This window comes from Pinus tabuliformis, chromosome 9 (assembly GCF_031772625.1).
Source record: "Pinus tabuliformis cultivar Carrire ecotype Pingquan chromosome 9, CPIR1, whole genome shotgun sequence".
Lineage (NCBI taxonomy): Eukaryota > Viridiplantae > Streptophyta > Pinopsida > Pinales > Pinaceae > Pinus > Pinus tabuliformis.
In genome coordinates, this window is record NC_142307.1 from 13,613,438 (window position 1) to 13,636,900 (window position 23,463).

A 23,463-nucleotide genomic window follows, 5' to 3' on the forward strand; every position below is an offset into this window, starting at 1 on the left:
GAGCAGTGACCGATTTTACAGAGGATAACTGCCCTCCATAGTTTCATCAGTTTCGAGCTAGCCTTCTAGCATTGAGAAAGAAGGCCACGACAATGTGAGAGGCCATTCTACAACAGAACGAGGAGTTGGAGGGCATGAGAGTAGTTTGTGCTGAGTCAACGACCAAACTAACTTATGTTGGGGAACGGTTGGGTTCCCTAATGGTTCAGTTGGAGTGCACATTAGAGCGATGGGGCAACCCTACTCAGACATTACATGCCAGTAGCACTAGCAGGTTACCACTACACATTGGAGAGGGAGAGGCAAAGTCACCTTGACATATTTTATGTGTTGACCAAGATGGTGAGATGAGGCAACATGAGTTGCACAGGGTGCATCCTTGGCAGTGTGGAGGGTTAGTTCCATGTACGAGAGTTTATGCTTTCGATCCTTTCCTTGGGTTTGGATGGTGAGAGATATTGAGTTGGTATCTGGTGGAGCTAACTAGGAGGTTAGATGCATCCATGGCCATAGCTCAGCAAAGGCTGTGGATTACCAGAGGAGCTCGAGGGACAGATTGTTGTTGGGATTCTTCATCACATCATGGAGTCAGTGGGTCATGGTAACCGCTATGTGATGGACTCGGCGGTTGGGTGCACACACCTTTTCATATCCCCTTCAAAGTCACAAGATGGATTGGCAAAGGAATAGGCAGATTTCGTGAGTTGTCATGGCATGTTGGGTTGACATGGGATCATAGGATGGTTAGACTACTCTGGAAGGAGTTGGTAGGAGGAGGTGGCATCGTTAGGCCATCAGACAGGGCATCATATGGAGATAACGCTTTCTCATTAATGTATTGGGCACTAGAACTATTGAGGTTCGACATGGTAACATTAGTCCTAATTTCATGTGAGGATTTGAGCCACATAGGGTACCTAGGCAGATGAGGAGGTGTAGACCACGTCATGGTGGGTGTACTAGCAGAGTGGCAAATGGATGGGCACATATGGGATGGCATGGCATTAAGAATTGATATCCAATGGTGCATAAAGTTGTGCCACAGAGTTTAGGGCTATGTAGTGGAGTGTTGGGGTGTGTATTTGTGTGCAGCAGAGCATGATGATGCACAACAATTTATTGAGGTGTTTTCGCCAGAGAGATCTCTTGACGAGGGAATTAGGTAATCCATTGGGTTTGGCACACTCAAATTTGGAGAGCGAGTTGATCATAGGGTTGATCGTGAGCTTCCCTTTATCACTCACCAACATTGCACACTGATATCGGGGACTTTGATATCGTTCCTTGATGCTCTCATTGCGAGCAACAAAACCCAGAAGGTTCATTTGAGATAGTTGGATGGGGCACGATGCATCAAGAGAGAGGCTTTCCAACTGTGGCGTATGGGCAAGGTGCAGGTTGGTGGATGCAGGCTTGGGGGTAGTCCAATCTTTTGTAGAGGTAACACTTGCACCGCACTTGAGCCCACACTCAGGGAGAGGCATGACCCCCTTTGGGTGAGACATTCTGAGGTGTCTTAGGAGCATCCACAACAATTTGTGGACATTACATGCAGGTGGATGCTTAGACTCCAGGCGGTGTTGGGGAGTGCTTTCAGGAGGTGTGATGATAGATCATGTTATCACCCTAAAATTTTTGTTTCTAAGCTTTGGAAAGTTTGCCTTGTTTCTAGTCATAGTCTTATAGGTTTTGAGTCATCTCATCTCAATAAGTGTCATTCTCTTTTCCAAAAAAAAGTTTCACAACCTCATTCCATCTCCTAAAAGTCTCACCATGTGTTTTGACATCAGTTTGATTCCAAAGGATTGATGTTAGTCTTGGTCTAGTCTTTCCATGGTTGCTTTCGTGTCTAAAATATAGAAAAGAGTCTTTTTGGTATGATCAAATAGGGTCAACACTCCGTTCTTGCCCATCACTGGTCCCACATCACCCAAAATTCCATGTGCCAAACTTATGTCAAGGTTTTCGTAGTGCAAAACTCACTCTAGGTGTTTTCGTAGCGCAAAACCCAGAATTTGCACTGGCTACGCTACGAAATCGGGGATTCTGAACTAGGAGTTTTCGTAGCGCGCTACGAAACCCTTGAAGCACCCTGTTTCAGCATAAAAATCTCTGTTTTCTGCTTTTACTAGTCAACTTCCAGAAGGGTTCCTGAGCAACTGAGAACTCAATGTAAAAAAATGAAAGAGGCTTTTTTTCCTAACATACTAAGCTACAAAAACCTCTTTCAGTTTCTTCAAATTCGTTCTGAGGTGGGAGGAATTTATGGTTCAACTTGTGCTACGAAACTGCTGTAGGTGCAGTTTTTCACAAACTAGAATTTGCCAGTTTACGCCTGATATTCAAAGACAGTTTTTGGTCATAAGAAAAGGTATTTTGGAATTTTGAAGGAGGGTTTTCTTCACCAACTCTCCAGCTACAATAACCTATCTCACTTTCTTCATAAGTGTTTTCAGTTGGGAGATACTAAGCTTTCTTTGAAACCCTAATTTCAGAGAACAAATTTTTCTTGTTTTACACGTGTTTTTCAAGGACAGATTCTGGACAGCTGGAGAAGTGTTTTAAAAAACCAGGAGAGGTTTCTATTCTAGACAACATGGACTACAAAAACCTCCTTCAGTTTCGTAAAATGTGTCATGGATGAGGAGATAAAGGCTCTGTCCCACGTGCCAACTTTCAAGGATCCTAAACCTAAAAACAGGGAAACATGTTCCCTAATTTCTAGGGTTTGTCATCAGCAGTTAGGTGACAACATGGGAGGCTTCACCAAATTCGACTTCACGAGGTTTCATTTGTCAAAGAATGCATTTAATGTTTATTTGAGGTGATTTAGTCATAATAAGGAGTTACACTCCTAGTTGTATTAGGTCATTAGGACTACTAGTTAACAACTAGTTGTAATTAATAGTTTGTTTTAAGTGTCAATAGGTGTCAAATTGGGAGGAATTCGAATTCCCCTCATGCTGGAGGAGGAATCTAATTCCTGTAATGAACTCTATATACTGGAGAAAATCTAATGTAACAAGGGTTAGAAATTTTCAGAGAAAGACTGATATTGTGTCATTGTAGAAGATCATGTTTTTATGAATGCAGAATTTGACTTTACTTCTCACGATTCAGAAAGAGTTCAATGGTGGCTTGTTTATGTTTGTCCTTATTTCCTTATTTGCAGTAGTATGAATGTATGATACTTAGAACTCATTGACATGCTCTAACTTCCTTCATACATTTATAGTCTAATGCGAAGATATAACAACACAATTCTATTTTATTGTTTAAAATGCATTTTTAACTCTAACCTATAAATTCAATACTCCAAAAAAACCAAAAATATTCGTATTATATAAAATTTATAACACAAATTCTTAATTCCAAGAAATATTTATTTAATGAGAAAATACACCAACATAACTCCAAAATGTATAGCAATTAAACTTACATTTATAATTTCATTGATTCCTTCACACGTGTAATAAGATTTTGAGGAAAATGATAAAAAATTGAATCATAGATACATCGTTACAATCTCTAAGAATGACTTGGTTAACGTTGGGAATGGTGATTAAAGAAGACTTTTAAGAAATACATAAATAAAATGAGAGGGTTTTTGAATTTAAGGCGAGAGGTGTGACACAATTGATAGCTTTCAACAAACATTCAATTCACTCCTGGGCTGACACGTGCTCATATAAAAATACTCCGTTGTTAACTAGCGTCGGTCTGACCTGCTTACCCGAGAAGTTTGGAATGACTAATTTATAATTAGTAATTTATAAAGGTCAAATACGGTTTCGTTTCTCATTCTACGCCTCTACACTAATGGTGGAGGAAGTACTCTGGAGAGAGAATACTGGAGGAAGTGTTCCGTCGAGAGAATCCGAGGTTTCGGTCGTTCTGAGCCGACACAATAATAGCAGTAGCATTCGAAAACCCTCAGCGTTGCAGAGGATTTTGTTGTAGCGCTGCTGCCCAATCTTTATCAATTCAATTCAATCTTTATCTTTTGAATTTGGATTGGGGGGAGTAGATTTTTTGAAGAAATTGGCGGCGATGGCCGAACTGCCGCTTTCTCCTTCTGATTCTCCAGGGAAGGCGGCCAACGAAACGCAGGCTGCAGGCGTGGGAATACTCCTCCAGATCATGATGCTTGTGCTTGCATTTGTGCTCGGCCATGTCTTGCGCAGGCACAAATTCTACTATCTGCACGAGGCCAGCGCTTCTCTTTTGATTGGTACGGGATTCGAACGCTTGCTTGCAAATGGATTTATGAATCTCTTAGAATTTTTTCATTAGTAGCATTTTGTACATATACTCTTCTTTGAAACGTGAGCTGAATTGTACTTTTCTGAATGCCAACCAATGGCTTGAATTCCCTAGAGTCATTTCCATTTGCACGCATGAAATGAATAACAATGAAGGCAAAGTTAGATTCAGCCGTTACGGTATTGAATTCTCTTGTTTTAGCTTTGTTTTTCGCAGAACGTAATTTGTTTCGTAAGAAAGCGGGTGCAGAGGTCACATATTCAAACCCTATGAAGTCATTTTACTTAAGAACGCAGCTCAAATGCCAACGGGGCCTTAGTTCACTGGTGAGGTTGACGTGCTGTCCACCACGGTCCAATTCTTGCCAGGTGGGTCGCTGACATGTCGAAAAGGATGAGGCTGGGTGCAATTCCCAGGCGAATTTGGCGGAATATGTATCCCTCAGACATGGCGTCTTGGCTGATACTGCTCCGTGTTATGGAGTGTAGCCCTTGATCTCTGTGCATGTTTAACTTCCAAAATAAAAACGAATCCAACTGAAACCCTCCAGTGGTGATGGATGGAATGTCCACACCTTCAAATATCAGATCCTTCTAGCACACACCCGAGCGTCACCAGTGTTACTTGTATCTGAAATCATCAGGATTTCAATCACCGTTCAGTAATTTCATTTTCACACGCGAGGCAGGCCCTGATACCTAGACTCCAGAGCACATAGTTGACCTTGGGATCTAGAGTTCTGATGGCCTGCCAAAGATAAACACCAGTCAATTGTTTGAAGCCTTGAAATTCTCCTATGTTTCTTCTTTTAGTTTGTTACAATGTCGAAAAACTCAGGAAGTCCAGACTGTAACAGTTTGACTTGAACAAAGCAAAAACTTGACAAATGCTAGAGAGCAAAAATCGTAAAAAATGCAGGATTTTCTTTTCTCTTTTGGCAGTTATATGACACCTACAAGTTTTTCCATCCTGTCTATGAGTTGAACTTCCTGGACAAAAAATAACCCACAAGTTACTTATAGGCGACATAATTTGTATTAGAATTTGAAGCCCTCGGAGATTAATGTTCTTATAATCTCAATAAAACAAGTGGATTGTTGAATTTAATTAATGCTGAAATTAATTTTCTGACTGTTAGGCTCACGAGAATGCAAGAGAGATTTAGGATAAACGTGAGTTGTATATTATTCACTTGATATCAATATAAATACAAGGCTTTATGACACTTGATTTCATCTTCCTAGAGGTCCTTTGGACTCCCAACACTATTCATATTCCCTTGAGGCTCTTCATATTCCTTCTCAAGTGAATATAACAAATTCACATAGTCCATGAGGATTACGTTTCCAACATTCCCCCTCTTAATCTGAAGGGGTGTATTTGAGTTCAAGAAGAGAGCTGAAATATAGAGATAGATAGCAACCGATGGCTGGATTTGCTCTCTAAATTTGGTGGTTTAAGGAAGACACAAACCAAATGGGATAACAAAAGGTGAAGTCTTCTACTAGTGGTGGTTTAAGGCTGGCCACCCACTCTGGAAATTTGCTTGAAGCAATTTCTAGAACAATTCCAAATTTGTTTAGAAGTTGATATCTTTTGCGAAATGGAAGTGCTTCCCTGATGTGTTTTGCCAAATGGAAGTGCTCACTTGATGATGGTTTAAAGATAACTACAAACTATCGTCTAGTAGGAGTAGTAGATCTTCTACCAAGTGGTGGTGTAAGGAAGACTACGAACTGAATTTGCTAATGGAACATGAGTCTGTCTTTGGTTACAACTCTGACTTTGGTTCTAATTGTGGCTCAAGATCGCTTGATATGACTTTGAAACTAGTAGTTGACTATCAATTTCCCCCTTTGTCAGATATAAGATGCAAATATCTCCACTACAAGATGTATCAATAGTCGAGAATGAACTCTGTGGTATGACCAATATATCTTCTTCGTTGTTGAAGACCATTGCCAAGAAGTGATCCATCCAAGGTGAATTTTCGCTCCTGTAGGAGTTTTGTTTCTGGAACATCTGTTTGAATGATGGGTATGTTTACCACAGTGCTCAAAAGGGTGAAGATCAAAGCATTGATCTTTCAGGTGGCCAACTCAATAACAATGTTGGTAATTGCAAATCTGATGTGGAAGTGGAGTAGGGGAAGATGATCTTTCTTGAAGAAACCTAACACTCAGAAACTTGATTGGTTTGGAGTAGTTTGGAATGTGAAAGGTCACTTATTTTTTCACTTACTTTTCACATCCAAGACTAGTTCTATGTTTGTTGTTGATAGAAGTGCAAGTGGAACTTGTTCCTGACAAACTCCATCTTCATTTGACTTGCTCCTAAATCGGCATCATCATTCTGATCATGTGATGGTTGCTGATGGGAATCAATCTCAAATAGGAAATTGTTTTGAACAAGAACTTGTTTAGAATGTTGATTCCTTTGTAGTAGTTCATGTTATTGGAGCTGTGACTCAAGATGGAGAAACTCAAATTTTTCTTGTGCATCTTGTAAACATGTTTAAACATTAGTGAGAGTTTCTTTGTTGGTTTTGACTGTGTTGTCAACAATAGAGAGTATTAGAGTATTTAGTAACTCTAATACTTGATTAATTTTAGCTATTTTACAACAATTCATGCTTAACAAATTAAAGGTGTTAACTTTAACCAAAAATGTACCTGGAAATCAAGTGTTAGAAGAAATTGGAATTTGGTTATTGGTTATACTCTTGGCGATACTTGCTTATATATACAACTCTTTGGTAAATCTATGCCAAGCTCAGGCTCACTATCATTTTGTGGCTCTATTGCACTTGAATTCTCCCATCATTTTGTAGACACTGCAATTGCTACAAGGCATAGATAATATTGTTTGGAATACGTATTTAGAGTTAGTGCTTAGGGCTCCTTTGTAGCCAAGATTCCAACTATTATAACTCTCGGTGTAGACTAGGGATTAAATATCTTTTGTTTAAGCAATTATGTGTATAAAGAGACAAAGGGTAAATAACCCACAAGATAAGAGAATATTTTTTGCGGGATGGATCAATTCATTCTTTTAAAATGTTGTTTAGCTTATGCCATTAGAGAATGGTTTTGTCTTACCTTTGCCTTTGGGAAATATTTCATAGACGTGAGTTGTAGCCTCTTGCTATGGGTATTTACCATGGGCTAAGCCTCTAACCTATATTCATTTCAGAATGACCCCCATTGTTAGAACACACTCAACACCTCCATTATTGCAATTGAATGGCTACATTCGACTAGGATTGAAGTTCACGATTCACATGGGTCAATAGATTGCCATTGTAGTTACCAATTCCAAGTTGTGAAATAGGAGGTCCATGTTGATATTTTGTGTAGCATTGGGAGGTATTCCCACCTTGCTAAAGGAAATCTCCAAGTTGGCCTAAAAGGAACTAAATAAAATTATTATTATTATTTTTATTTTTATTTTGGAGCATCATGTAGGCTTAAAAGGACAAGTTGGCCCCACCATGAAAAGGGTGTGTCCCTTTTCGATCAATATATATATGTGATGTGACACTTCATTTTGCTCAATTCATTATTCACATCTTCTCTCTCCTAGAGCAGTTGCATGTGTGACAGAGGCTGAGTTGATTGGAGTTTGACCAAGTTGTAAGAGGGTGGTTTGACAACAGTTGATTGAGCTACAAGAGGCTGAATTTGACCGCTGTCAACCGAAGTTGACCGCATGAGACATAGGGCCAATTTTGACTACAGAGCTAATTGTGGGTCCAAGTTTGACTAGGCTGGTTTGACTGCAGATTTTTGGTAGATTGACTAGCTTTGACTTTTGACTATTTTGGACTATTAGACTAGCCTTGACTTGCTGGAGTTTTACCAATTTTGTTTGGTATTTTGACTTGGTTATTGGCACAGATTTCTAGATAAATTTACTCATTTGTAAACCTTGCTGAAGAATAATTTCTCCTATGTTTGGGTTTTCCAGGATAAAAATAATGTTCTATTGTGCATGTGCGTCTTCTATATCATCTTTATTGTTTCCCTTGCATTTACTGTTGAGATTTTCTGTGTATAATTGCTCAATGATATCAATGGCATGAGCAAATTGTTTGAAGATCATTAGGTAATAATTATCAAATTAGAAGATTGGTTTCTATTATGCATCTTGTAGAAAATTCAGCATGGTATTAGAGCTTTGTTGAAAGAGCAACCATTGAATGTTAAATTTCCACGAAACTCTGTAACTACTTAGATGAATAACTAAAAACTAAAACTAGTTAACTTTCACCAAGATACAACGTCTCTTAATAATTCATATGCAATGGAAAACACACAGAGATAAAAGCACATCACACAAATTGACACACATTTCTTAGGAACCCAACAAGGAAAACCTGCTTGCTTGATGTGGTATTTTATTAATTGTTCTTGAGCACTAGGATCTATTGCAAAGCAATCTGTCTCTTTTGAGGGAAAACATTATGCTTCTCACACAAATCTCAGCTAATACAATTGATCTTGGTTGGCCTTGATCCTGCTTGATCTTAACCGACATTGATCCTACTTGATCTTGACCCTCTAGCACACAATTCTTCCTCTACTGCCTTCTTGACTTGCTCTGCAAACCTTACTGTCTTGCTTCTATTCTGCTCCTCCTTGCGCACTTGAGCCTCATTAATCCTTGCGTTGATCTCCTATTCTCTACTGCACTTTTGGCCCTATTTTTTAGCCACTTGAGCTCCTATTTTTTAGGATCCCAACTCCACACAACATGTGCACAACCAATGCTCCTGAATTCTAGCGCACTTGTGCCTCCTATTCTTTAGGACACAATTATTGCACTCCATAATCAAGGTTGTCTCACACTAACTCATGAGCTCTGTCTTGTCACAAACCTTTGTGCACAAAACAATGTATTTTCCTTGTGCCTTTGTCCTTCCTTTATAGACCCAATTGGAACATGCAAGGAGACCTTGTTCCAAATTTAGAACTCGAGTAACTCGAGCTTTGATAGCAAGTTAATTGAGAGTGTTACTCGCTCTCCTTCCAATCATCATTAGAGTTGTTAACTCGTGCTCTCTTCAATCAACATTGGAGACTAACTCGCTCTTCCTTCAATCAAGACTGAAGACTAACTCGATCTAACTGAACTCGAAAAGCCACCCAATCCTGTAGTTAAACTGAAGAAGGCTCTGTTACTGCTCAAACTAGTAGGGGTCCTACGAGGGGATCCTATAGAGCAACTACTAGGTCAAGTGGCAACAATGGAGCAATAGCCCACTGTCACCTCAATTAAGGCTCCCTGCTCTTTACGGACTTTCACTGATGGGAGGAGACTTTGGATAAGAGGAATCACAAGGATGAATAGATCAATGATGGGATGAGGAGTGATTCCTAAAGCCTATTCTCAAGAGATGCTCAGATAAATGGCTTTACTTGCTTTAGAAGCAAGGTGATTGGCTCTCTAGGAAGGGCTGAGGGGATACTAAGGCTTGGGTTTGGAGAACATTTCTTGAGAAGAAGTATCCTAGACCTAGGAATCCTTACGGAGAAGCGACTTTTATGTAATCCTTGTAAAATTTGAGTTACATAGTTGTGGGACCACAAAGAACCCAAGTGGACCCAAACTAGGTCAAGGGTGTGGGGTTGATCATCTCAAGAGAGGCTCTGATAAATGGCTTTACTGCTGTAGAAGCAAGGTGATTGGTTCTCTAGGAAGGGCTGAGGGGATACCTAGGCCTAGGTTTGGAGAATATTCCTTGAGAAGAAGTATCCTAGACTGAGGAATCCTTAAGGAGAAGTGACTTTTATGTAATCCTTGTAAAATTTGAGTTACAAAGTTGTGGGACCACAAAGAATCCAAGTGGACCCAAACTAAGTCAAGGGTGTGGGGTTGATCATCAATAGATGGGCTTGACTAGTTTTGGGAGGAGAATAGGATCAATGGAATAATTTTCTTTTGGAGTTTAAATGCAATGATCCAAATGAAGACACTAACCCAAGTGAACCTAGGGAGAAGAATGGTCTTCAAGCTAGGGATTGCAATATCTCAGGATTCCATTGTCGGATTGAGCTCAAAATTTGAGGACCCCTTGAGGAGACCCCAACGCAGTTCAAGATTGAATTTCAAGGGTTTTTGATGTCTACAAATGATTTTGTGTGATGTCCTAGGAGGCCTTCTAGGGTTAGGCCTATAATTGGAATAGAAGAAGAAAGAAGGGTTATTTTGACCACCAATGGGATGAGAGGATCATTGCCTTGCTTCTTGGGCTTAATGGAGTCAAGATATAGCTAGATCAAGAATTTTCATACGTTAAGGAGCCCTAAATGATTTTGTCTAGCCTTTCCAAGTGCAACAAGTAGGTCATTAGGGATTTATACTTCGAATTGCAGAAGAGATGAAGTTTCAAGGCTTGTCAACCTTCTAGGGAGCCTCTAGGAACATTCACCCTCCCTCTTAATGAGCAATGCATGCAATATATCAATTATTCCAAGCTTAAGAATAATTTCGCATCATTTATAGCCATGCAAGAACAATGATAATAATCTCATGCATTAGACAAGTAAGAAAACAAGAATAGCATTAAATTTTCACTTACAAGAGAGAGAGAGTATATCCATTCATCAACTTCGCATAGAAAGACGCTCCAAACACAATATCGAAAATCCAAACATCATAGTGCATTAAAAAACTCAAAAAATTTCGTCAAAGAGTGCAAAAATCTCAAGAGATATGAATCCAATCTAAGTGATGATGAGAGGAATGAACAAGCCTCTCATCTATTTATACAATCCATAAGGGAGTTCGAATAGCCAAATTGGCTTAATCATGCCCCGAATAATAAATAATGCACAATATTAACATGACTTGTTAACAAGCCCACCAAGATAGCTTAATAATACAAAGATGAAACCTCTCAAGAGGGAAAATAGTAGGTATAATGAGTTGTTGGGCCATTGAGGAGGCCTATTAGAGTCCAAAGTGTGCCAATGTGAGAGAATATGCTCCAAACATAGGGATCAAGGGGGTGGCCCCTTGATGCTCAAGCAAATCCAATGTGGTGCCCCTCAAGTGGATGTGGGGGCCCAATGACAGCCTCATGGGTCTCCAAGTGGGTTGATAATCCTTGTATACCATTTGTAAGGGCTAGAATGGTGACATAATCCCCCCCTCTCTCTCCCATTGTGAGACACATCCTCCTCTGGGTCATGGAACATTTGCCAATTGTGTGATGCAAGTGTGAAGCCGACTAGACAGGGTGGTCTAGGTGCATCATCCTCATCTAAAAGGTGGGACACGAGCAATCAATGAACGATGTAGAAGGATCCATGAAGTGGCAATATGCTCTCTGCTATGGTGGAGGCCCATGGCTCTCAATGCTCACCCTACAAGTGCCAATATGGCCCTTTGGAGGGCTTGGACTCCGTGTAGGGAGACCAAACCCCAAATGGAGACCCACTTGCAATCCTGTATAAGATCCAATGCGTCCCCTTGCCTTCTAGTACAACAAATTATTAGAGTAATCGAGTGAAAGAGCTTACAAATCATGGAATCAAACGGACACTTCATGATGGCATGCCCTTCCAGAGTGGGCTTTAGCATGTACAGTTGTTTCCAAGCTCAATAAGGGGCTCTAAAGAGGTTGACATGTCCAAGGTACATCTGTTGATTCGCATGTAGCATGTGATATAGTGGTGGAATGAAATGGGGCATTAGCGGAAGGCTCCAAGCCACATGCCATAGTACAAGGGTAACCATAATAAGGGAAGCCCACACTTGGGTGCATGAATGAAGGAGGGAGCAGCGTGGTACATGAGTTACCTGACCTTTGTTTTTCCATCCTTCTTCATATGGCTTTTGCCTTATTGATTTTCTTTTATAATTGCTCGGGGCTCCAGGGGATGAGAGCATGATGTGTGGGATATAATAGTGATTACCCCCTTAAGGTGGGGTGGTTCATTGCCCACTAGGGGTTGGGACAATCATCGGTTCCTTAATGACAAAAGGGGCCCTAGGAACTAGGGTGATGGCCATAATGATAAGGGTAGAGGTCATGCTTAGCTTTTGCCCACGTGCTAAATGTGTGTGTCTCGACCATCTTTTGCATTTTATGGTACATTTTCTTGTTGAGAGTGGCTAAATTATGCTTTGATTTTCTTCTTTTAGTTGCATCAACCTCCGGGGCATCATTCTAAGCCTGACCCAAATGTTGGACAAGGGGAGGGGGAGGTTAACTCCTTGTGGGCCCAATGGACAAATGTGGACATGGATGGGAAAAGTGATGAATGGGGTTTAAATGAGTGGAGGGGAGTAATGGATATGGTACCGGGAAGTGGGACCATGCAACCAAAATTGGGATTCCCCATGTAATGCCAACCCTGAAGCTAATAGCCAGTAAAGGAGACCCCACATGACCAAGATACAAGACTAATCACCAAATTGGACAGAGGAGACAAGAGTACAGACCTATCACACTCTTTCCGCCGAATCCCCCCACCAATCCATGGCCAAAAGTGCCCATGATAAGTAAACAAAATTACTCAACAACACCAATGAAAAGCCATACCTTCGGGGTTGGGAGGCCCACCTTCAAACATACGATCATAACAAATGGGCAAGGGACCATATGGCTGGCTCAGGTGGTGGAGATAATGGCACATCGAGCTATCTAGTGGCTGCTGGCCGCCAATTGAGGACCATCCAGGAGAAAATTTTCTCCTATAAATACCACCCACAGGTGGTGGGTAACAGGCTGCACGTAATTGATCCTCCAACACTACGCATGAACTGAAGTATATCTTATGATTTCGAACCATCCTAAGAGAAAGACAAACTTGTGGTCTTTCTGGCTAAGGCACAAGCCAAAAGACCTTGCTCGCTACATTTTCAACATTGACTACATTTTGATTTCTTGTTAATTGGTGCCAAGTCTCAGAATGGAAGACAATGTGACAAATCTTCAGAATAGTTACTCTAGAGCCAGAGGGAGTTGAGGAGAAAGCCTCCCTCACCTACTTTTATATAAAGTGAAAAGAGAGCCTATTATAACACCTGTATTAAAGTATGTGCTTTTAATATTGATGAATGTCTTGGAGTCTTTATGCTTGTGTGATACAAGAGTTGGAAGACTTAGAGTTTGTAAACCCTAGAGAATACTTGGAGGTTATGACTTGTGTTGAAGTCTTAGATGAGAAAGTCCTAGGGTTTGTGGGATGAAGCCCTAGAGCAAGACATGGAGTGTTGGATGCAAGTGGAGTTTGTGCAATGCATACTAGGTTTATCTCTTTGATAACATGTGGAATGACTTGGTGTTGATGCTAGCTTGTTAATGAGCCTTTGGTGTGGCTAGATAGCTTAATGAATCCGCAGAATGAAGAAACCCCAACCCTTACAGTTCATACAAGAGAAAGGAAAGGAAAGCAACATGCATCAACAACTAATGTTGAGGACGAGGATGAGCATCCACCTCAGAAGAAGTCAAAGGAATTCTTCCTTTAGGATCTACTACCAATAATGTTTGTGGGCAGTTGTGCCTCTAGGCACATGATAAGTTTCCAAGTTTCTCTTACAAATTTGTTAGAGAGGGAGTTGACAATCCTCAACAGTTTCTTCCTTAATCAAGAGATAAGTACTTCATATTTATTTCTCCCTTAATTATTATTATTTTTAATTTTTTTGGTCAGCGTCTTGTCCTTATATTTTGCTTGGTTATGATTCTTCTTCTATGGCCTCCTGAATGGAGTTTGTAGAAAGGAAGAATAGGTACATTATTCATGCAACAGATGGTAGCATCAAGAAGTACAAAGCAAACTTGTGGCATGAGGGTTCTCCCAAAAAAAGGGAGTGGACTACGAGGATATTTTTTGCTCCAGTTGTTATATGGTTAGCTTCTTGTATGACCTAAAGACTCGAGCATAGACTCAACAAGAGTGATTGGTGTTTGAGAGGGAGGATTCTAGAGATTGTTAGGACATCTAAGATTGTTCCAGATGACCAAAAGTGCTTTAAGTTTCGAGGGAGAAAACAGTTAGGTAGAGTGGAAGGGGAAACCTTCCAAGAGGATGTCATGGGTTGAGATTGTCAAAATGCTTAGAGACAAAAGGTTTCTAGGAGCAATATGCTTTCTTTGAAGGGACCATGTCAGACAACAAAAGGACTTGATTATGTGATAGAGAGAGCAACAGTGGTCGGCAAACTTGCTTACGTGACAAAGGGAGCAACAGTGGCAGGAGGATTTGCTTCCGTGATAGAGGGAACAACCATGATTACCATAGGAAGACTTGCTTCAGTGTCAGAGGGAGTTGACCTTGGAATTTGAGATGAAGGATCTTGGCCTGATGCATTATTTCTTGGGATTGGAGGTGTGGCAAAGACCTGATGAGATCTTCCTCAGACAGGGAAAGTATATTGTCCAGATTTTGAGGAGACTTGGTATGATGGATTGCAAGTCCATGGCTACTCCTATGGTTTCTAATCTGAAGAAGTTGAGTGATTTCGCTTTAGATTTAGATTTGGTGGATCCCACGATGTACAAGCAGTTGATTGGATCCTTGATGTACTTAGTTAACACTAGGCTAGATATTTGCTTTCAATGTTGCAAACATCTTGATAACATCCTGATTTTATTTGGAAATCACAATTTTTTGGCCTAGCTAATGTTTGCCGATTTTTATCAATATTTTGATGGTATCTTGATTTTGCCGATGTTTGCCGATTTTTATCGATATTTTCCCCATTTTTACGATTTTTTGGTTTTCTAGACCCTTGCCGATGTTCGCAACATTGTTTGCTTTGTAGTGAGCACCCTGAGCCAATATATAGTTGAGTCGACGCAGATACATCGGGTTGCAACAATGCATGTGTTGAGGTACCTACGCGGTACAGTTGGATATGGTTTGAGATATGTCTAAGGTGGTGAAGTGAGGTTGTAGGGATATACAGATTCAGATTGGGTCGGGAGTGTAGAGGACAGAAAGAGCACATTTGGGTGCTACTTTAGCTTGGGATCTATTATGATATCTTGGTTTAGCAGGAAGTTGACTTCTGTCACACTCAGTACAACGAAAGAAAAGTATATTGCAACCAATGTTGCAAGTCGTGAAGCAACGAAGCTCTAGTATATATCCACAAATGAGCAGATTGCAGACATTCTCACCAAGCGTATGTCTAGAGCGAAGTTTGTATAATTCAAAGACAAGCTTGACGTGATGCATAATGTCTCCCTCGTTGAGAGGGAGTGTTGATATCTTTGTAGGATCGGGCAAACCATCTTCTGAAATGCCAGAAGGACTTGGTTGGGGCATGCTGATTTGACCAGGGGAGACCGATACATTTCAGAGACAACCTTGATGTGATGTAGAATGTCTCCCTCGTTGAGAGGGAGTGTTGATATCCTTGTAGGATCGGGCAGACCATCTCTTGAAATGCCAGAAGGACTTGGCTGGGTCATGCTTATTTGGTCAGGGGAGATGGATACATTCACCTGAGAAGCCAAAAGGACTTGGCTGGGTCTTTTGACCAGTAGTGAATGGTCTAGGGCAAATGCAGATTGGACAAATCTTCTACTAAGAAGCCATAAAGGACTTTGGTTGGGTCAAGCTGATTTGACCAAAGGTGATTGATGTAATACACCTGAGAAGCCATAAAAGACTTTGGTTGGGCCATGCTGATTTGGCCAGGGGTGAATGGTCCAAGGGCAGATCTTCTCTTGAGAAGCCAAAAGGACTTGGCTGGGTCATGATAATTTGACCAGAGGAGATAGATGAAATTCACCCGAGAAACCAAAAGGACTTGGCTGGGTCATGTTGATTCGATCAAGGGTGATTGGCCCTGGATACTCACATTACATACTCTAGGATGGAGTAATATATAGACATGCATGTGAGGAGTTTCATTGCCTACTCCAAGATGGAGTTATCTATAAATATGCATCAACATAGCAAGCTCATGAACTTTTCTTGTGGAGGAGAAATTTCAGCTAAGGGGAAATTTGTTGCAGCAAAGGAGAATACCTCCCTCGCTAAGAGGGAGTGTTGATTTCTTGTGTAACATCGAGAGGTATTCCCACCTTGCTGAAGGAAATCTCCAAGTCAGTCCCACCTTGAAAGGTTGTGTCCCTTACGAAAATTCACACCCATTCGATCAATATATATACATGATGTGTCACTTCATTTTGCTCAATTCATTATTCACATCTTCTCTCTCCTAGAGTCGCTGCACGTGTGACAAAAAGAGGCTGAGTTGACTAGAGTTTGATCGAGTTGCAGGAGTGCAGTTTGACCATAGTTGACCTAGCTGTTGGAGGCTGAATTTGACCGTTGTCAACCACAGTTGACTGCAGCAGGAGACGTAGGGCTGAATTTGACCGCAAAGCTGACCACATGTCCGAGTTCGACCAGGCTGGTTTGACCATAGATTTTGGGCAGATTGACCATTGTTGATTTCTGACTATTTTGGACAGCCTTGACTTGTTGAAGTTTTACCAAATTTGTCTAGTATTTTGACTTGGGTGTTGGGATAGATTTCTAGACAAATTACTAATTTGTAAACCTTGCTAAAGAATAATTTCTCCGAAGAAAAGTTGTTGGGTTTTCTCCCAAGTTTGGGTTTCCCAGGGTAAAAATACTGTCTCTACTGGGCATGGCTGTTTTTTTATGTTCTTTACTGTTTCCACTACATTTACTGTTCAGACTTTCTGTGTATAATTGCTCAATGATATCAGTGGCATGAGATAAATTGTTTGAAGATCATTATGTACTAGTTATCAGATCGGAAGATTGGTTCCTACTGTGCATCTTGTAGAAAATTTAATAGTCCGAGGGTTTAACATCGCAACAATGACAATGGATATCAACTCAATTGAAAGAAGACTCAACATACAACAACCACGAGGGGGGACATTCATTTCAGGCTCCATGTCAAGCCATACAATTTGTGAGGAGAAGTTGCTTCAACATAGTGATTGTGGGAGGATGAAAAAATTGCAGTGGTTGTGGACATCATTACAAATGGTGATATGATTTATGAATTGCGTCTAGTGAAAGTAACTCCTCTTACATTTGCAGAGACTTTGATGTCAAATTGTGAGTAGAGCCAAGAGAAAGCCAGAACAAAAAAGGAGGGGCGCAGTGAGCAATTTTTTTTAATTGGAATTCTCAACAAAAATCATCCATTTTCATCATCGAATCTCACTACCTTAAGATTTTGTGTATATATATTGAGCAAATCATGTGAGAATACGTAAATATTGAGTTCGACAAATGAATAGTTGAAACTCTACTGCTCAGAATTTATGTTGACTACTGTGAGTATTGTCTAGAGTTTGAGCCTTGTCACTAAGTATCTTGGGCATGTGCTGGAATGGAAGCTAAAGAACAACATGATCATTAATTGCTGATCTACTCTCCTCGAAAATTGATACTTATGAACTCTGTTTTCTGTTTTCCCATTTGTTAATTAGTTAGTTTCTTGAAAACCGATTTCAATGTCATTTCTGTAGGAACCCTCGCACAACACATAGATAAAATAATCAAAGTATGATAGTTAAGGAAAGAAACTCGCTGGATAACAAGTTCTTGCAGATAAACATTTAAAAGGGCATCTGAGAATGGATCACTTGTGAGAATTTGAGTCCAGGAATATGAGCTGGAAATGGAGAATGGGTGCAAAACGAAATTGGCACCACATAGAAAAATGTGCTCAGGACTATGCAAGGAGGAGCTTTAAGTATAAAAAGGCCATAAAACTCATGCCTCACAAACTCTAAGGCCATAAAACCCATAAACTCGAAGGCTAGAAAACATGTAATTGCTCTGATAGCAGGATAGATTCATAAGAATGCAAGAGAGATTTAGGATAAACGCGAGATGCATATTATTCACATAATTTTATGACCCTTGGTTTCATCTTCCAAGAGGTTCTTTGGACTCCCAATGCCTATTCATATTCCCTTGAGGCTCTTCATATTTCTTCTTAAGTGAATATGAAAAATTCACTTAATCCATGAGGATTACATTTCTAACGCTGACCATATCATCAATCACACATGGCTAGAAATTAAACAATAGAAGCATAAAAAGTTAATTTCACAAATTCACATAAAGGTAGGTAATTATTCTTTCAAAGCAATTTTTTTTCTTTGAAAATAACTTACAGGGAAACCTCCATATCCTGCCCAATTAAACAACATGCATGGGTACCAAAAAATGCCTTGAACTGAGCTTGTACAATGTTGGAATTTGGTTGTCTAATGTCAAGCGAAGCAACAACAAGAAGAAGCCTCACTTTTGATGAAGAAAATGACAAGGATGATTAGTGTTTTTGCTTGCAAGATCATTTTCATTTGATTCTCCTCATCATGCGGATTCCAACGGTAGGTGGCAGGCCACATAACTCCTCACGATTAAGGAGATATGTCTAGTCAAAGTTGGAGCCCCATTGTGTGGTCAAAGTGCCCCAAAAGGAGATGCTAAAGGCAACTTGATGATTGGTTAATTAATGGCATTTATTCTCAAGAAAAGTTGAGTAAATTATGTTGGGTTTATCAACCCTCCAAATGAGGCATAACCTAGCCCAAATCAACTGGCTAAGGAGGATTATATTAAGATTTTTATTGAGGAAATATTTCAAAATGTCAAAGCTCAGGTCGACTCCAAGCCATGTCGCCCCCCTCTAGAGCCTCCTGCTTCTCTATATATAGAGCTCAAATATCTCCAAGAAGGGTATCAAATTCTTTCACGCATATCTATCTTTTGTCTGATCTTCTGAGGCCTTGCATAGTCACGCAAATCATGAGTATTAGGCCAAATTTTCTGAGATGTTTTGGGCTTGAATTCTATGCTTTTCATTTGTGTTTCTTTGTTGGTCAAGGGAACCTGTTTTGTGGCTTGTTGCAGACTTATCTAAGGCATGTTCAAGGATTATTCTCTAAGGTGTGTGGCTAGGAACCAGATGACGGTTAATGAGGAGGGTAGAACTCATTCTAGGCTTTTGCCCATGCGCTAATTTATGTTCCTAGCCATCTTTTGCATTTTGAGTTTCTTCCTTTTCTTTTATTGTGGTGATGATATGCTTTTTCATTCTTTTAGCTACATCAACATCCAGGGCAATGTTTTTTGGCGCCTCTTAAGGAGTGTGGACATATGGGTGCCAAATACCAATGAACTAATGACAAGTTAGATCAAAAGAATGGATGTGGTATATGGGGCTTGTAATGTGTCATGGAAAGTGTCAAGTATGGTATAGGGGATAATGTGCAAACTATCTAAATCCGGATTTTCCAATAGTGCCCGTCATAAAACCCTAAAACCTTAAGGGAGGTCGCACTATACTATGGCTAAAGATTACCCCCTGGTTATTTGAGAGAATAGATTTACAATCAAGATTGGTCAATCTTCTAGATCACCCCTTTATCCATACTAAATGCCCAAAATAAATAAGTATAAGCCCCCGATTGCAAAATGATCTTAGTACCTTTTGAAAAGTAGCCCACCTTCATCCTAGTGGTAACACCAGATGGTGAGAGGCACATGTTTGATGCAAATGGTGGAGGGACATGGCATATCATTGTCAAGTAGTGGCTTTCAGAGCCTGTGGGCTGGCTAGCAATCCAACTGGCTGTCAAATGTAGGAGAAAAGTTATCTCCTATGGGGCTACCCATTTTGGTTGGTAACAAGCCCAACTGTCACTTTTGACCCCTTGAAGAGCCCTCCAAAGCCTCACAAATGTGGTTCACCCCTCATTTAATGAGCGACAAGAGTAGATCTCCAATACCTTGCTTTATTTTCCAATTGGAACTCATGGGCTTGCTTGCAAAAAAATTATAGATGACTTTTGACATATCAGATGCTTCATTCCAAGGATTGACCCCAATATGTTAAAAAAATGTCCACATGTGCCACAAAAGTAGGACAACCCGCTTTGACTTAGGGTATCTCCCTGATGCCTTGACATTTTGGAAAAAATTCCATGTGGCATGGCAAGTACAAATTATGTTGAAAAATTTGAGACTTTATTGACTTTTGATCCTCATGCCTTGAGAAATGTGAAATTTTGGAATGTATGAGACAACCATGTTGAGAATTGTGACATGATAGTGTACCAAGGCCAAATAATGCATATAGACTCAATAAATATGATTATGTGGAAATGGCATAGGTGCAGTCAAGACATGGGCTAAATTGGCCCTACAAAAAACATTTAGCTGCATAAAACAGTGGCTTCTCTAAACCTTGTGTCCAGGTAGGTCCATTGTAACCTCTCCAATCCTATACAATGTGGTTGACCCCTCATTTAATGAGCGACAAGAGTAGATCTCCAATACCTTGCTTGATTTTCCAATTGGAACACATGGGTTTGCTTGCAAAAAAATTATAGATGACTTTTGACATATCATATGCTTCATTCCAAGGATTGACCCCAATATGTTAAAAAAGAGTCCACTTGTGCCACAAAAGGAGGACAACCCCCTTTGACTTAGGGTATCTCCCTGATGCCTTGACATTTTGGAAAAATTTCCATGTGGCATGGCAAGTACAAATTATGTTGAAAATTTTGGGACTTCGTTGACTTTTGATCCTCATACCTTGAGAAATGTGAAATTTTGGAATGTATGAGACAACCATGTTGAGAATTGTGACATGATAATGTACCAAGGCCAAATAATGCACATAGACCCAATAAATATGACTATGTGGAAATGGCATAGGTGCGCTCAAGAAATGGGCTAAATTGGCCCTACAAAAAACATTTAGCTGTACGAAACAATGGCTTCTCTAAAACATGTGTCCAGGTAGGTCCATCCTAACCTCTCCAATCCTATACAAGATGAAAGGACCTAAGAATGGAGTCTAAGAGGACCGGGCATGGCCTATGATAATAGGCGGTCTAGGATACCATAATACTTATCCTCCACATAGCCTAGAAGGCTTTGACTTGCATTCATGTGCTTACAATGGTGCATCCAAAAATGAAAATGTGCATATATGTATCCTTGTTGAAAGAGGGTAAGAATACCCCTATAAAGTCAATAGTATTGTTGAAATTGGGTAGCATCAGGAGGTACTCCCACAAGCCATTGGTGCTAGGCTTGTGAGAGAAAATCACCCATAAAGATGATGTGTGGGCTTTGCACCCGAGTTTGGGGTTTTGGACCCAAATGAGTGGGCTTGGAACCCAAGAAAGAGAATTTAATATTCTAATTTTAATGTTAATGTTGTGTTGGAGGGCACTTGAAGGAAAGGAGGGCTTCCTAAGAGACCTAAGGAAAAGTATAAATAACAAACCAATGGAGAGGTTTGGAGACAAGAGAAGTCAAGGATCATTTCTTCCTATGTGTGGTGACAAAGGCAACAAAGGAGCTGCATAAGTGAAAGAACAACAAAGGACAATTTTTCTATTGTTTTGGCAAGCAAAATAAGGTCATAGTCAATGAGATAGGCTGCAGGTCTGTGCTGGAACTACAAGAAGGGTCAAGGACTGTTAGAGGAAGGCCACATGGCATGTGTATTATTGTTGTGAAATTTTTCAGTTACCCAGAAGGTGCTATTAACCCATTCAATTATTTCTATTACTTATACACAACACATTTCAATCTTCAGTTGAAAGCAATAAATAAAAACATGAACACCACCATTCATGAAATTAAAATTGTAGAAAAATATACGAGAAACCAATCACACAATTGACACAAGTATTTTTGGACAAACATCCTAGGAAAAATCCCAAAGTGGGGAAAACCAGTTTTCATATCTGAGGGTTTATATTATTATCTTCAACTACTGTTGAGAAATTACAACTTCTTGCCTGACACTAGCAAAGCTCTGACAATATTTTATATTCACTTCTGCTAATCAAATCAACCCGAAGAAACCCCATGGTTTCCTCTTCTACAATTGGCATTGCCTCCAGCAACTCGCTTTGGCATTCTGGAAATTCGCACTAGCTCTTCCTGGCAATTCACACTGCCCTTTGGAAACTCAATCTGCCTCCTGGAAAACTTGCACTAGCTCTTAGAGAACTCACACCTCCTTTGGCAAATTTGCACTACCTCTCGGAAATAATCTCGACCTCTACTCATGCAAATTTAGTAAGCAACTCAGCCTCTTCTTGAAGCCCCCAACCTCACTGGAAAAACTTGGCCTCCTGCAGAAAATTACTGATAGCAAAAATCTCCGAAAATTCTTCTCCCAATCACTGTTGTTGAAACCCTCCTTTTGTCTCATTGAAAATTCCCTTTATAATCTCTCATGAATGGCCATGGTGTTGAAGAATCAAGGGCAATTATGTATAGTAGGATTCTTCTAGACTTGATAACAATTTGTGAAGCACTTTTACAATTTATCTTTGTTAGCTTGATCTTCTTCTCTTATTATTAATGTGTGTGTTTACTTCATCAAACTACTACCAAAACATTAGGATAAGTACACAACATGTTGGCTCCAAGTTGATTCTCCAGTAGCATCTTCCTCTGCATGGAAGTGCCTTGATATAATGTCGTCAAGGTGTCCCACATTTCCTTTGCTGTATTCTTCTCGGCAATATGCTGGACCACATGATCCTTGACCCCATCAAGGATTATGCATTTCGCCTTGGCCATCGCATCCTCATACCTTTCATTGTCAGCTGGGTCGACTGGGATAGCCATGGTTCTCAAGGCGAAGGCCTTGATGCGATGTCTATCTAGAACGGACAGGATCCTGGCCTTCTAGATGACAAAGTTGGATGCCCCATCCAGCCTGTCCTGATCCCTCAGTCCATTCATGGCCATCTCTCTGCTCTTCTTTTCGACTCCTCTGAGTCTCTACTGCCCTCTTGGAAGTTCTCTGCTAGACTCCCTCTGAGTCTCGATTTCTCTTCCGAAAATCCTCTTGCCAACTGTCGAATCGCACCTCTCCGATTTCCTATGCTCTTGCAATACTGATTTGGATTTCTTGGCAAGAAATCCGCCTAGGTAGCGACTCCCTTCTACCTTGGTTCTGTCTCGTTAGGTACTATTCTGCCTCAACAACAACAACACCCCACCAGCCTCACTCTCTGCAATCTACCCACAACTTCCTATGCCCCAGCAACTGAAGAACTGAGCCTTTGGGCTCTGCACAATCCCGGGAACACTGATTTGCTCCCTTGGCCAACTGCGTCAACCCTCTTGGTCTCTGCGTGGCTCTTTGTGAGCCTCTTCTGCCTTCTTCTGCCTCTGTGCTGGCCTCTCTCTAGCTTGA

At 40.4% G+C, this 23,463-nt stretch overlaps 1 protein-coding gene across 1 annotated transcript in view; it reads left to right on the forward strand.

The window, feature by feature from the left end:
• The first annotated feature begins 3,784 nt into the window (after positions 1-3,784).
• LOC149146882 (sodium/hydrogen exchanger 5-like) overlaps positions 3,785-23,463 on the forward strand; it is a 295,386-nt gene continuing 275,707 nt past the window's right edge. The window contains 1 exon segment of the mRNA XM_089445932.1: positions 3,785-4,231. Within this exon segment, the coding sequence (XP_089302058.1) occupies positions 4,051-4,231 (181 nt within the window). The 5' untranslated portion in view covers positions 3,785-4,050.